Raw genomic sequence first — 15,926 nt, forward strand, 5'->3', positions numbered from 1 at the left:
TTTAATGATCAGCTCCAACAAAATAACATACTTACAGAAAAAGAACATGATCAGGCCTAAGAAGAAGTTAAAAAATATAAACTTATTTCATACAATAAATTTTAATCTGGAAACTAAGAAAGTTATATAATTATAAATACATCATATCATCACCATTTCTTTTTTTTTTTTTAAAGATTTTATTTATTTATTTGAGAGAGAGACAATGAGAGAGAGCATGAGCGAGGAGAAGGTCAGAGAGCGAAGCAGACTCCCCATGGAGCTGGGAGCCTGATGTGGGACTCGATCCCGGGACTCCGGGATCATGACCTGAGCCGAAGACAGTCGTCCAACCAACTGAGCCACCCAGGCGTCCCTCATCACCATTTCTTTTTTTTTTTTTTTTAAAGATTTTTTATTTATTTATTTGAGAGAGAGAGAGCATGAGAGGGAGAAGGTCAGAGGGAGAAGCAGACTCCCCATGGAGCTGGGAGCCCGATGTGGGACTCGATCCCAGGACTCCAGGATCATGACCTGAGCCGAAGGCAGTCGCCAACTGAGCCACCCAGGCGTCCCTCATCACCATTTCTGATGGAGACTAAATTTATCAGGTAAGAGCTGGAAACAGGTTTTCCGATTAACAAATGGTTCCCTCACTTCTCTTCTTACTTCTAATAAAAATCTCTGATATTTCCATTGTAATATATTATATGTTAAACTTGTAAAATAAAATTTAAGTCCTAACATTTTTCATTTTAATTTGTGGGTTGTTTCCTAAATAAGATTTTTAATACTACCTCAACTAAAATTTAAGTTTCAACACAGAAGAAAACCAGTTTCCAGTTTCATGAATCAAAACTTGTTAAAGGGCATCAAGGAAAAATACACAATACCATGCATCTTAGAACCATATACTAGTAACTTTATTATTCTAAGTCACATAAAAAGATCAAGTACTCCCAAACTCTCTATATAAAAACAAAACTCTAAGCAACTTACTTAAATATATTTAAACTGGGAGGAAAAAAAAAAAGGTAAGAGCCCTGTCTGATATACACTATGAAAATAACAAAACCAGAATCACTGCTAACATTTATTGACCACTTCACTATGGGATACTCTTTGCTCAAGTAATCTGCATTTTTGTCTCACTTAATCCTCACATCATATTATAAACTAGTATTATCTTCCTTTTACAGATGAGAAATTGAGGTAACATTTGCCCAAGGTCATACAACCACCCAGCAGTAAAGCCAGGATTTGAATGCCAAGCAGGCTAGCTCTAGAACCTTGCACTCTTAATCACTACACTACGCTATCAATGAAAGTAATTACGATCTTGTTAAAGTAATATACTGTCTTTGTTATTAAATTTCCGGCCACAAATAAGCTTTATTTAGAATAAAACCAAACATTTTAACTATGTGGTCCTGTTGCTGAGAAAATAATATCTAAAAACTTCGTACTTTCATGACAGAGAAAAAAGCAGTCACTATTAAAAGTATATTCATTACCTGAGAACTTCCAAAAATAGACAATAGAAGGCACATTAAAAACTACTGCATTAAACTGTCTACAAAATCTTATCTATTTTCTCTTGAAAGTAATTTAACTTAGGTTTTTTCCCCAACTTAAACTGGAAGATCCAGACACCTAGGAGTAGAATAAAATGTCACAGAAATCCTAAATAAAGCTAATGTCAATTTTTTGGGTGATGAAGGATTCTTTCTCAGTATTTACACTTTCCTTTTAAGGAACTGTTTTGGAGCAAGCAAAGAAACCTCTCTGTTGAACTTCATTTTAATCATGTATGGACTAATTCATAAATCCCCACCCTCCTTAGCAAGCTCATCTAGGTAACTGTTATCCAAATGATTTATGCTCATGAAATGCAAAGTTAGTTTAATTCAAAGTAAAACACAGTTTAGAAATAAACATTATAAAAGCCTTGGATTCACTATTATGGATCGTTATTAATTTATTATATACTTATATTTTTCAACAAAAAGCATAAAAGTTTAGTTTAATCTGGAGAGTAATACAAATACAGTATCTACTTAAATTATAATTCAAAAGTGACACCATTTAAAAATTCATCACTTAAATGTCCAACTGAAAAAGATGAATTAGTAAATTATTACACAAATATAGATTAGAGTACTCCATAGCCATTAAGAATAATCATGTTGTGGAAAAACACATAAAAATGTTCAGGATTCGTTGTTAAGTGAATAGAATAATTTGCACTACAGTAGATGCATTATTAGCCCATTTTGTAAATATCATATGTCTTTAAGTACACATATATTTATAAAATGGCTAAACAAAATGCAGAAAGAAGATATTCCAGAAGGTTAACAATGGCACCTCTTTGTAGTGGGATTTCCAGTGATAAAAATTTAATTCATGCTTTTTTGTGTCTCCCAAACTTTCTATGTTAGGGATGTGCTATTTTTATAACTAGGGGGAAGAGATTAAGAAAGAGACAAAGGAATCATTTATATTAAAGCTTTATTTTAATACAAATCACAAATTCTTAACTAGAGATATGGCTTAACCCTTACTAGTAAAGCCCCCACTTTTTGTTTTGTTTTTAAATACAACACCTCTTTACATGAACCAACCTGTATTCTTGTTTTCCACTATTCTGGGTAAGAATTAAAAATTAAAGTACCTGATTAAATGTGAACTCTGAAAAAACATGGGAATTTTTGTCTTACTTTTGTCTTATTTGAACTTTTGTCTTATTTGACCTCATAATTGTAGAAATTAAAATATTCCTGAAAAATAAATGTAAGTCACATCCTTAGCAGCATAAGTCAAAAGGAATTCATAAAAAAAATTTTTTATAAGTGATTTCTTTCTGTTGACTTCTAAGACTTAAAACAATAAGCAGAATTACATCTTTGTGAAATACACACCTAAAGCAGGTAGCGAAAATAGTCCAGTCCTCACTAAAGAGGATGGGTTTAGATAATTTGAAACCTGCATAACTAAAAACATGGAGAAAAACAGTAATCTCCTATCCACCTAAATCCCAGAAGTTACACTAACAGAGCTATATAAATGACTAACAAATGGTTGTAAAGCAACATATAAATAAAAATGCCATAATAATTAGAGTTAATCAGTAAGCAATAAATTGCTCTGACACTTTATTCTTTAAGTAATTCATACAACTCCATCTAGAATTTTAGACTTGGTAAAAGGGAAAATGCAGTCTTGACTAGTACAATGTCTGTAAGAAACTACACATTAAAAAAAGTATGCATCTGCAAAGAACTGGAAGGAAATAGACACAAAACAAAGTGACTTGCTGTAATATGGAACTTCAATTTTTTACAACGTTGTTGTTTGCTTTCATAGTTTAACATATTTGCAGCAAACATATTAATTGACATAACACTATGAGTAAAAATGGATGGGGAGGTGGTATATTAAATATGTCCTCTGAGAAAAGTTAATAAGAAGCAATTTACTTTTAACACTAATACTCTCTGATATATTAGATGGTAGGTAACAGTTAACTGACAGAATTAAATTTCCTAATATTCCTAACAATCCTGAAATCTAACAGAGGCTGTATTATAATTATCAAACTAAACATCAGATGACTCTTTCCACTGGACTATTGTAAAAACAAAAAAAAGCAACTATCAATTAGTCCTTGTTATAGTGCTTGCCTATAACAAGGCAATTTAATTCCTTACTTCCTTGCTCATTAAAAGCTAAGATTTGAGCTTTCTAAATTTGTTCTATCCTTTCTTAACGATTTAAAAGGTTGAGATATAAACCCCTCCTCCAATCCCCATGCCTGTAAAAATAAAAAGCTGGAAACATTCGCACCCTTATAAACCTTATGTATATTTTTCTTCTCGAATCAATCATTTCCTACCTTGTGTTAAAATCATTACACACGTGCTCTTTTAACTACACTAGATTTCAAACCCCCAGAGAGCAGCGTCAGTGATACTGCACTTTTCTATGTATATCACGTATTGTAGTAAAGACTAAATAGTAAAGATTTAGTCTTGATTAATCCCCTGAACTTTCTGCACACTCCATCACCTGAAAAGAATTATTAGAAAGGTAGTGTTCTCTTGCAGGAGGAAATAGGAGGTGAGTGAAGGTGTGCATACTCCTTTGTCTGCTGTCAGGTAAGCACAAACCAGACCAAAAGGCCTTTCTATTCCTTTTCCCTTCCAAGGCTAGACTCCATCTAAGTCAATCAGCATCTCCTAGCTAAGGACAGAGTGGGCCTTCAGAGGACCTGGAGAAGTTGATGTAATCTGGGGAGTTTCTAGTGGTCTGCAAGACCGGGTCAAAATCCAAAGAAAACCCTAGAATGTGGACTCTAAAGAGTCCTACAAAACCCAAGGAATCCAACTCTTTCAGCTGAATACAATCTACAACCACATAAAACTCACACCGGTATGACCTAATTGCAAACTGCAAATGCCCCCCAAGATGACTGGACCCTCACAAGTGAAAAGATGAGTATAAAGAGTACACCATATGTTAAACTTTCTGACATGCTCCAGGTTGTTTTCCTGTCCCGTGAGTAGAAACAGAGCCCATAGTAGAGGCAAACTGACAGAAAAGACAATTCATTTTCCAATATTAAAAAGTCTATGTTTGTAAACACACAGAACAAGATCTACAAGATTAAACAGTGTTAACAGCAGCTATCTCTGGAGAGGGACATGAAATAAAAGTTTAATTTTCAAAGGAGGTTTTCACTTACACACATATTGTATTGTTTTCATCTTTCATGAGCATCAGTTTACTTTGGTAATTTAAAAAAAATATTCAGTAAAATGCTGAAATGTGATTCTATTTTGTTCAAAAAGGATTAATAGACCCAAATGGAATTCAGATGAAAAATAAATGCCATTTTGCAGAAGCTTGGCTACTTCAGACCTACAGTTCAAACAGAAATAATGCAATTATCCGATCCTACAAAATAAAAAGGAATACTAGTAACATAACAAAAATGCCCATAGCAACTGTCACCCACTACTCAACGTTCACTATTTTGATTATACAGTATTAGCCACCAGAGGGAGTTTCAGTACCCTCCCCTCAAAATTATATCCACTCTAACAAAGCCCTTTTTCAATTTTAACCTAATTAAAAAGGTTACGCTAGCAGAAAAAAAAAATCTTAATACAATTTTTATAGCAATCCATAAATCATAAAAAGTTTTTATTGCACCAACAGAACACTGCTTCTCCATTTTATTGTAATTTTTCATTAGAAGTATATTTACAAATTGACATTTCATTGAGGTGCGGGTCTGATTTCCTTAAGAGAAAAAAGTTTCCCAGTCTGAAAAACAAGATACCTGGACAATCAAATCTATTATCATTGTAATGGGGTCCATATTCTTGACTTATCACAACTCTGTGGTTAGAAAAAGTGAAATTTTATACAACTATGACTCCTAAAAAAAAGAGGAAGAGGGACACAAAACTACCCTCTGAAAACAGCATACTCCAGCCATAATGCCCAAAGTAAATAATGCCATTGTGCTTTAGCAAAGCAAAATACAACGAAGCATCTTTATGAGTTACTCTGTGATGTCAGCATCTTAAAAATCAAAGTTGAAAGAGCCCAGCTTATCATAAACTTCCTTTCAATGTTAGTTCATTTTTCTAAAAAAACATTAAGAGAAATCACACTGAAAATGTCCAAAATCACAAGTAATGGAACAGAGACAGGCAGACAGACAAAACCCACACAGCAAATTATTTGGGAGAGGACGATTTTTGCTTAATCTAGTTTATGAGTCTGTACCAGAGTCACAAAACATTTCTGAATACAAAGACATTTACAGTGTAAATCTCATTTCCCACCTCCCTTCCTCAAGCTACTCCTTCTCCCTCTCTCCCACTGCTATTACTTCCCCAGTATCCTCCCAGAGTATCTTTATAGTTGAAGAGCAAACACAAGTTCACATTCTTATTCCTCCCCCACATCTTAACACATAGAGAACATTATTCACACTGTCCTACACCTTGGGGTTCCCCCCTCTTAATAACATATTTTGCAGATCTTTCCATGCCAGTGCACAAAAAGCTTCCTCATTCTTTTTCTCATAGCTGATCAAGCCTAGTTCCACCACCACTCTCATTTGTCCTCTTCTGGCTAACCTCTAATGACATTGTGCTCATTCAAATACCTAATACCTGAGTTAGTTTCCTTCCCCCAGCAAGATTTTAAAACAAACCAGATTTGAGGTGTCCCAGGAGAGAACTTTCAAGAAAGCAACTCATTAGCTAAATTATGTCCGTTTCAGAACGTTTGTTTTTCAAGCAGGTGAAGGCACAAACATACCACAACTCTCAAATCACTAAAAATAAAGCGACACATTAGAAGGCCATCTTCACGTGAAATTACCTTTTTTTTGATTTGGGGGATCAGCATAATCGTCATATCAATAATGACTGTAAAACTTTCTTCTTGTGCTTTTCTTTCACTGTAAAGGAAAAAATAAAGGCTAGTAAGCCTTCAAGTCCTAAGAGCGTGGCATCCTAAGAGCAAGAGAACGACCACCTGACTCGATCTTCAATCCCCAGGTCAGAGGCCAAGACCTTTCTCTCTCAGGATCCTGCTGACTTATCAACAGGACGACTTCTACCCCAAAGAAACACTCTGAAGAAGACAAGCTCTGCGGCGCTACGTGTTGGAAATTACACCCCAGGAGTCAGAGCGCCAGGACCAGATCCACAGACTCCAGCTTCGCGGGCGGAAAGGGATCTAGAACAGCCAGCCGCGGTGGTGACAGGGCGCGGGCAGGCGCGGGTCGCCAGAAGGAAGACCCGGCGCCGCGCCGCGAGCCCTCGAACCCGCGCAGTCTCCCGCGCTGGACGCGCGGAGCCGCGCGTTCCCCGGGAACCGAGCCCCGGAACCACGACCACTAACGGAACCAGCCCACGGGCGGAGGCCGCCGCTCGGACAGCGGACCGCGGCGCGCGGGCCGGCAGCCGGGAGGGCGGGGGCTCCCCGGAGGAGCTGGCCGCCCCGGCGCCCCATTGGGCGCCGCTCCAAACGTGCCCGAGTTGTGACAGGAATAAAGTGGGTCACAAGGCCTAGCGGGTCCCCAGCGAAAGCCCTCTCGGCACCGCGTCTCCGGCTTTCCCGGCCTCTGGAGCCGGCCCCAGCCCGGAGGCGCGCTCCGGCCACCGGCCCCACCGTGCACCCCAATCCCGCCCCTGCCCCGCAGGTAACCCCGGCAGCCCCGGAGGGCCCCTCAACCAGGGCGCGACTCCACCCCAACTCCCGGGAAAAGGCACACTAGGGCGACAGGCAAAACTTGGACTTCAGCTCCCGCCTTCCCCTCCCTCGGCCGCCGCCCCCCGGCCACACACACACACACACACACACACACACACACACCGCCCCCCGCTCCCTCCCCTTCTCCGCGCCCTTACCGTGTGGTTTGCGGCGGCTCCGGCTTTTTCCCTCCCCCACCCTGGAGTCTGTCTGCGGTGACTCGGAACCACTAACCCGGAGCGTCCAGGAGACACAGCGGCTCCCAGCACAAGCAGCACCTGGGGCTGTGAGTGGCGCACCCCCCCCCCCCACCAAAAAAAATTCACCGCTATTGCCGCCCGCTCCTCCCCCTCCCTTCCCTTCCCCTCCTCCACCGGCACCGGGAGCACGCATGCGCCGCCGAGGCAAGCCTACCGGCGGACTTCAGGCCCCGGGCCCACCCGGTGGGGCGCTACTCACCGGGAGCGCGCACGCGTCGGCGGCCAGATTTCCTTCGCGCTCTCGCTCTCGGGGGTTTCCTTTTTAAGCCGGTAGCCGCAAGCCCAGGCTGTGATTGCGCTCCCTGCTGGCGCATGCGTCGTCAGTGACCCCCGCGGGCTCCGACGGCCGGCGCTCAGCATTTGCCCCTCCCCTCACTCTCCCTTTCCCCGGCGCAATCCCGTGCGCATGCGACTTGCCCCGTTAGGCAGCGCCGAGCCGCGGAGGGGATCCCGGGCGCCGAGGAGACTCCGGCTCCCTCGGGCCGTGCGTCTGCGCCGTCTGCGGAGGGAAATCGGGATCTCCCCGGCGCCCCCTTCCCGGCTCTCATTACTGGAAAGCTGGGGAGGCGGGGCCTGCTCGGGTGGAGGGTACAGTCGGTCCGGGGAGCGTTGGCGTTAGGTCCGGGCGGCTTTGGTTTTCACCCGTTGCGGGGAGCGAGGAGGAGGAGGGAGAGCTCCTTGCCGGATGAGGCACCCGGAGGCCCGAAAGGGGACCCTCTCTCTGTTGTAAAGCACATCACTTGGCCAGCACGCCGGGGAAGGCTTTCTGGGTGTTGGCAGACGGAGGGCTTTTTTCATTCTCCAGCGGCATCTCTCGCGTTTCCTCTCTTGGGACTGGGAGAGGTTGTTTGCGGAGGTGGAGAGACGTCCCGAGACGTCTTTTCCTTCTCCCTGAAAGGAGCGCGGCTCGGGTCGCTGCGGGTTGGTGGGTGGGCCTGCGGAGGCCGGGTCTGCGCCCGGGCTGCGGCGGGAGGTTAAAGGAGGTCAGGAGCTAGTCGTTGGGAGTTTTTCACTTGGCCTTAAAGGCCTGGCGACAGTTGAGTGGAAGATGGGGAATGAAGCAGTGGGATACACCAGGACCTGATTTGCACGGCTTCCCTTGTTAGAAAAATATGTGACTTCCTACTTACGTTAGGGGAAATGACTTCCCTTGATGCATAAAACACACTTAGTCCACGTGGGAAAGCACTTTTCAGTAGTTGTAAATGATTGGAAAAGAAGTTTATACAGCCCTAATTCCTAGTCTTTTTTTGTTGTAATGAATGTCCTTTGGATTTAAAATAGAAGCCATCTTGTTTCAAAAAATAACCGTTTGGGCTGTAAATTGCTCCCTTGGAGGTAACATGCACCTCAGTAAGCATTTGAAATTCTTGCTGGGGACTCCTGGATGGGCCAGGTCATGATCCCAGCGTTCTAGGATCAAATCCCACATGGGGCTCCTTGCTCAGTAGGGAGCCTGCTTCTCCTGCCTTGTGTTCCCCCAGCTTGTGTGCACTCTTGACTTAAAATAATCAAAATTCTTGCTGTATGCTCAGAGGAAAAAGAACATCAAAACTGAGGAACTTACCCCTCATCCTTCACCTGAGGATTTTCCTGTCAAGTGTGGGGAGAGAGGATTTGTTACGCTACTCCATTATATAGCAGAAGGGATTTTAGTAGACGTTTTGATTCTTCATTCCCTATTCTGATCATTTCCTTTGGGAAACTATTCACTCAGCCCATATGGCTGCAGCAGGACTCCAGGGTGAAAGCATATTTGAGTTAATGCTAGGCTTTAGGCTGGTTTTACCACGAAGGGTGCTTTATCTTTGACAATGGATTTAAATTTAGCAAAAGCGGGGCCTGAAGCCATCTTTTCACTCATGGGTTATTCTAAGAAGGAAGGTAACTTGGAAAAAAAGCAGATTAAAAGATGGAGATTTGGCCTAGATATGTGTTTGATGCCCTGAATCCAATGTGGACTAAATAACCGAAATTTCAGTTAAATTAGTTCTTTCATACGTTTGTTTTATTGCTTAAACCAGTCACTTACTACTAAAAATTCCAAGGGATGCTGGTAGCCCCAGAGGAGGCAAGGTTAATAATACAGATAAAGTAGGTTGTAGCCAGACCAGAGGGTTTGAATGCTTCCCCTGCAGCATGGATGTTTACATTCTATTCTGTTCTAAAGTGATCCCTCCTCAGTTCTACATCATCTCTAGACTTCATTATCTTCAAAAATACCTTTGCCCCTTTTAATGGTTCCATTGTCCTCTTAGTCACTACTGTCAACTCATTCATCTTTGACTCCTTCCTTACTCTTTTTGTGTTTAATCATTTACCAAGACCTGTTGATAATCCTGTTTTTCTGCTCCTCTGCCACTGCATGAACATTTCCCACAGTTTGATTCACTTTATCTGTTTCTCCCATTTTCTCTCCAAGAAGTAAACTATCATGTTTTTAAAAACTTTTACAACTTCCAGATTCTACTTTTCCCTAAAACCATCATTCTGCCTCACAGTTGCACAGATCCTAAATGTCCCCACCCTAAACACAATTTATATATATATGTATATATATATATGTATACAGATACATATATATATAATTTAAATATTCTGTTAATTCCTTCTGATATACATTGCTGTTACTTACACTGAGAATATCCAACACTTTTCCAACTGATTCTCCTAGTTGATGTCTTGATAGAGACAGTATAGCTTAGTTGTTAAAGAGTGCAAAATTGGAAACTACAGTGCCTGGATTGAAATCCCACCTCTTAATATTTGCATGACTTTGAGCAAGTTATTTCTCTGCTCTTCTTTTTTCTCATCTGTAAAATGAGGAATAGCAAACCTATCTCATGGGATAATTGAGATATAAAAAATAAATGTAGTTGTGTACGTGTGTGTGTTTAAGTAATAGTACCTGGCACGTAAGAGATCTTGTATAAGTGTTGGCTAGTATTTTTTTTAAGTAGGCTCCACATCCAATGTGGGGCTCAAACTCAACCCTGAAGAGTCACACCCTCAACCAACTCCGCCAGCCAGGTGCTCTTAAGTGTTGGCTGTTACTAATGATAATCAACTTTTCTGTAATTCTTAAGTCTCTTGCTCAGATTCTTCCCCTAGTTCTGGGTCCAGTCAGTTACCAAATCCTGTCTGCCCTTTCATAATATTTCTCTTATCTATCCTTTTGTAGGCATTACTAGTTTTACCACTATAGTTCAAAGTAAATTGGAAGATAGGAAATTTAAGACATGTGTAATTGGTAACATACAGAAAGCTTGTGGTCTTTTTTTTTTAAGATTTTTATTTATTTGACAATATTTCAAATTGAAATATTTCAATTTGATTCAATATTTCAAATTGAAATATTGTCAAATATTTCAAATTCCTAATCATGGTCAGGATACCCTGTTTAGCCCTTGCTATCTCTCCAATCTCATGTTCTCCCATTTTCTCCTTTTCCCATAACACTCCCACCTAGAAATTTCCTTCAATTCCTTGCTAATCGCCCTGTTCTCTGGCATTGGTATATGCTGTGCCCTTGCCTAAACCACCTTCCTACCTATTCTCATGGCTGATTCCTCAGTCTTCATGTCTCAAAGTTCTAACTACCCTATTTTTTTTTTAAGGTTTTATTTATTTATTCAACAGACAGAGATCCCAAGTAGGCAGAGGCAGGCAGAGAGAGAGGAGAAATCAGGCTTTCTGAGGAACAGAGAGCCCGACACGGGGCTCGAACCCAGGACCCTGGGACCATGACCTGAGCCGAAGGCAGAGGCTTTAACCCACTGAGCCACCCAGGTGCCCCCTAACTACCCTATTTTTAAGTAGGGGTCTCTCCTACCTCTCAGTTGTCCCGCCCTCCCCCACAGAGTACCCCCAATTACTCTCTGTTGTTTTGCCCACTGTTTCTTCCATAATACTAAGTTTAAGTTCCATGTATATTTGACATTTGTTTTCTCATTTACTAACTAACATCCCTGCCATCACAGAGTAAACTCCAAGAAGCAAGGACTGTGTGTTTTGTCCACCACTGAATTTGCAGCATCTATTTCAGTACCTGAGGTGAATGAATGAATGGATGAATGAATACATGAAAGGTAAAACATGCTAGAAAGAAGATTTTTAGGATTATCTTTGAATATTAGATTATGAATGCAGGCAGATTATAATCCCATGAAACATTAACCGTAATAATGTGTTTTAAAGGGTGCCTGGGTGGCTCAGTGGGTTAAGCCATTGCCTTCAGCTCAGGTCATGACCTCAGGGTCCTGGGATCGAGTCCCGCATCGGGCTCTCTGCTCAGCAGGGAGCCTGCTTCCCTCTCTCTCTCTCAGCCTGCCTCTTTGCCTACTTGTGATCTCTCTCTGTCAAATAAATAAATAAATAAAAATCTTTAAAAAAATTTTTTTAAAGTGTTTTAAAGTACAAAAGGGAGATAAACTGAAATCAAATAGCAAAATATGATAACTCTTAATAACTAAGAGTGCAGAGAAACAGTTAAAGAAGGCATCAAGGAGCACCAGGGTGGCTCAGTAGTTAAGTGTTAAGCGTCTGCTTTCTGCTCCGGTCATGATCTCAAAGTCTGGGATCAAGGCCTGCATAGCATCCGGCTCCTTGCTCAGCAGGAAGCCTGCTTCTCCCTCTTCCCCTGCATGTGTTCCCCTCTCTCCCTGTGTCTCTTTCTGTCAAATAAGTAAAATCTTAAAAAAAAAAAAAAAATACAAGATGTCTTTAAGTGGTTTGATACTGAGTGCTGCCCAGTCACTTAAGGATCTCATTAAAACAAAAATTGCAATTCAGTTCGTCTGGGATGGGGCCTGAGATTCTGCGTTTCTAAGCAGCATCCGAGAATGCTGCAAATTCCAGGACTATACTTGGACAAATGCACACTGTAAAGTCGGGAAGGGAATTGCATGGCTGGCAGCAAGGAATAGAGAAAAATCCTAGGTTGGGGTATATGAAGTATCCATTTTTTATAGGTCCCAAACTTAACTTGTTGAATATTGGCAATTAAAAAATAAATTTTTCAGTTTGTATCCCATTAAATAAAAATCATTCAATAAAATGGAAAACAAATACTAAATCATTTCTCCGCATTCTGACATTTATACCCTACTGAAATGAGAATGTGTCAATGAAAGAGCATATGGAAGTAACACTGACCCACACCGGCCCCTGTGAGGACTTGCTGGAGCAATGTGTGTTAGTTTAGGCATGTGCACACACACACTTCATTTGAAAAAGACTGACTGGACTCACAGCCACTTAAAACATGCTAGAATTTTATGATTTTTACAAATGTTTAAGTCTTCATGAACTGTTCTTATGAATAAAAACTTACTGCCACCTGGTGGATTTAACAGTTCGAAGGGAAATCTGTATCATTTCATTCAGGTATCTTAAAAACTGTACTCTCTCTGTTAATTTTAACTTAAGAAAACAAATACGTATTTACTTTAAAAAAATTTCATTTAGTGGGACCTTTTTCATTTGGTTTTAACTGGAGGTAGGATAATGTTTGTATTTATATGCATTACATGGTATTAAAGTTACATTTTAACCTTATAATGTGGCTTTTCATTTCCACAACTTTTATCCCTATTTAGAAAGATATCCACCCATTTGTTAAAGAGAATTTTAAGAGTTGGACCAGTATAGGTTATTATTTCTCTTACATGTGTGCATAATACCATCAAAAAAAAAAAAAGACCATCTTGGGTCCTGGGTGGCTCAGTCATTGGGCGTCTACCTTTGGCTCGGGTCGTGGTTCCAGCGTCCTGGGATCAAGTCCTACGTTGGGCTCCCTGCTCGGTGGGGAGCCTGCTTCTCCCTCTCCCACTCCCCCTGCTTGTGTTCCCTCTTTCACTGTCTCTCTCTGTGTCAAATAAATAAAGAAAAAAAAAAAGACCTATCTTGTGCAACCCTCAACTTTCCCTCCCTTCATCCCAATATGTACGGTTTCAAAAGCCCTTCTTAGCTGTCTCAGAAGAAAGCGATCTTCCCAATCCGTTGCAAAGTTAAATCATTTGGTTTTACCTTACCTGGTTACTGTATTCAAATCTGTATTTAACTTTCCTCCCACTTCCTCATGATCTGGTGCCTCTGTGATTCCTACTTCCTCCCACCCCTAAGAGCAGCAGTCTTTTCTTGACTCCATGTTGATCTGTGTCAATTCTCGCCAATTTATTTTTGTAACTTAGTCTAGATTCTCTCACAAACATCAGTGAACATCCATAATCAGAATGATGGGCCATCAATACAAAGTAGAATAAAATGTTATTGAACTATTACATGCTGGATTTACCAGCCTTTTCTCTAAAAGTGGTGTTCATTACTAAGCCAAGATAAAACATCCTACAGGTCTTTTGCAGTGTCCTAATTTTGTATACTTTTTCATGATGAATTCCTCTGTGATTACTATTAAAACATAGGAAAGCCTCACAATATATTTTTCTCACTTCTGATTTAGAAACTTTACATGTCATGTACTTGTGATTCTATAGTCTATCAGTGAGAGTACTTAGTAATTTTCTAACTTCGTAACAGAATTATCAAAAACAATAATAATGTGTCCAGCTGTTTCTTATGTACTTTTCAGAATCCTTAAATTGTGTTTTTCTATTGAGTGGTTAATTTTTTTTAACCGGTAAGAGATTTCGAGGTAAAAAATGGTCATAAATTTAAGTATTTTCAGTCAAGTCCCCTAAATAATAGAGTTTAAAATCTGTTGATATAGTGGCACCTAGCTTGCTTGGAACATGTTACAATCTCAGGGTCATGGGTTCAAACCCCACATGGGGTATGGAGCTTACTTAAAAAATAATAATAAAAATAAGAAAATAAAAATAAAATCTATTGATGTAAATGAAATTTCATGGTCATCTTTCATCATGTTCATTCATAGGCCTCTTTGGGAGTAAGCGACACAGAGGACCTGTAATATCTGTGCCTTTATCCAAAATGGGTCCAAAAGATGATAAACCACAGAAAAATATTAAGTGTTTAGTACAAATTCTGGTTTTGTTGAGGGCAATAAATATTCTGAAATACCTGAAAGTTTTTGAAATGATATATAAGCTATAATTCTAATATAAAAATGAAAATAAATCCATAAATGTTCTGATCTCTGATTATAAAGGCAGTGACAACAGTATATAAATACTTTGAAGCTATTTATTAAATATTTCTATTTGGTATCATCATTATCACTGTTTGAACTATTAGTGTCATCATAAATAGAAGTGTTTCTAATTGAAGATACCATCACATCTACAATGTCTTTTTTGGGGTTTTCTTCTAAATCAGTCTGTATTGCTCCAACTTCTGCTAGTTTCCATTCAAGTTCTGCAATAAATAACCCATCATTAAATCCAGTAAAAATCTTGGAAAATGAAAATAACTCATTTATGTGACAAAGTAACTGGTACTAATAAAATCAATGTGTAAATGAAGATATATTTAGAACTGACTGACAAAGTACTACAATATCAAAACACATATTGGATACAGCAAAGTTAAAGGGAGAAATTGTAGCTAAAATGTTTATTGTAAATTGACTGAAAATAAGTGGCTTAAAAGTTCAAATCAAGAAACTAGAAAAAAAAAAGGAAGAAAATAAGAAAAATAAAATTAAATAAAATAAGAAAAGCTAAAAGAGGAATATAATGAGGAAAAGGCCTAGCAAAAGTAGAAAAACTAAATCAGTATAGGTGACCAACAAAATCAAAAGCTCATTCTCTGAAAAAACTAACAGATATACCTCAACAAAAATTATAATAAAAGGAAAGAAACCAGTTCATATAAGGAATTTACATGGGACATAACCAAAGTAAAGATTCTAATATGGCTATAAGACTATGAGAAATTTATGCCAAGACATGTGAAAACTTCAATGGGAAAATTTTAACAAAAATAAAAATTACCAAAATATATCTGAGAGAGAAACCAAAAGAATTAAGCTGATAACCAAAAACCCCAATCCCTATAAATTCATCATTATGTCAAATTTATTCATTCTTAAGTACTATATGGATGAACAGAACATTTATGAGGCAAATTACAAACACACTTCTTAGGAAAATTACAAAATATGTTACAAAATATAATATATACATCTATGAGGAAAATAACAAAAGACATAAAAAATAAATGATGAGATATATCTCATTCATGGATTGGAACATCCATTGTTATTGGATATCAAATCTTCAACAAATCATCTATAAATATGATTCTAATAACAGGATTTTTCATGTAAGTTGACTAATTCCAATATTTATATGAAATTTTGAGAAAGACTTGTGCTGCTAGAGACAACTAGATTGTTATAAAGCTGTAGTACTAAACACAGTGCTGTTGATTGATTTGAGGGTAGACATATAGTATAGACTTCAGAAATGAAGCATTTTTGGAACCAGGAAA

General features: G+C 39.3%; 2 protein-coding genes across 8 annotated transcripts in view; both read right to left on the reverse strand.

The window, feature by feature from the left end:
- CLOCK (clock circadian regulator) overlaps nucleotides 1-8,032 on the reverse strand; it is a 134,445-nt gene extending 126,413 nt beyond the window's left edge. For 2 of the 5 annotated variants that reach the window (XM_032334345.1, XM_032334346.1), the window contains exons 1-2: nucleotides 7,714-8,032; nucleotides 6,379-6,457 (exon numbers count right to left, since the gene is read on the reverse strand). The gene's annotated coding sequence lies outside the window, so the exon portion shown is untranslated. Of the gene's footprint in view, nucleotides 1-6,378; nucleotides 6,458-7,412; nucleotides 7,676-7,713 lie in introns of those variants that run through there. The other 3 variants (XM_032334342.1, XM_032334343.1, XM_032334344.1) reach the window with 2 other exon arrangements.
- Nucleotides 8,033-14,667: 6,635 nt separating this feature from the next.
- PDCL2 (phosducin like 2) overlaps nucleotides 14,668-15,926 on the reverse strand; it is a 38,676-nt gene continuing 37,417 nt past the window's right edge. For all 3 annotated transcript variants that reach the window (XM_032334349.1, XM_032334350.1, XM_032334351.1), the window contains exon 6: nucleotides 14,668-14,849. In XM_032334349.1, coding sequence (XP_032190240.1) covers nucleotides 14,692-14,849 — 158 coding nt within the window. In that variant the 3' untranslated portion in view covers nucleotides 14,668-14,691. The remainder of the gene's footprint in view (nucleotides 14,850-15,926) is intronic.

The sequence above is a fragment of the Mustela erminea genome, chromosome 2 (genome assembly GCF_009829155.1).
Source record: "Mustela erminea isolate mMusErm1 chromosome 2, mMusErm1.Pri, whole genome shotgun sequence".
Lineage (NCBI taxonomy): Eukaryota > Metazoa > Chordata > Mammalia > Carnivora > Mustelidae > Mustela > Mustela erminea.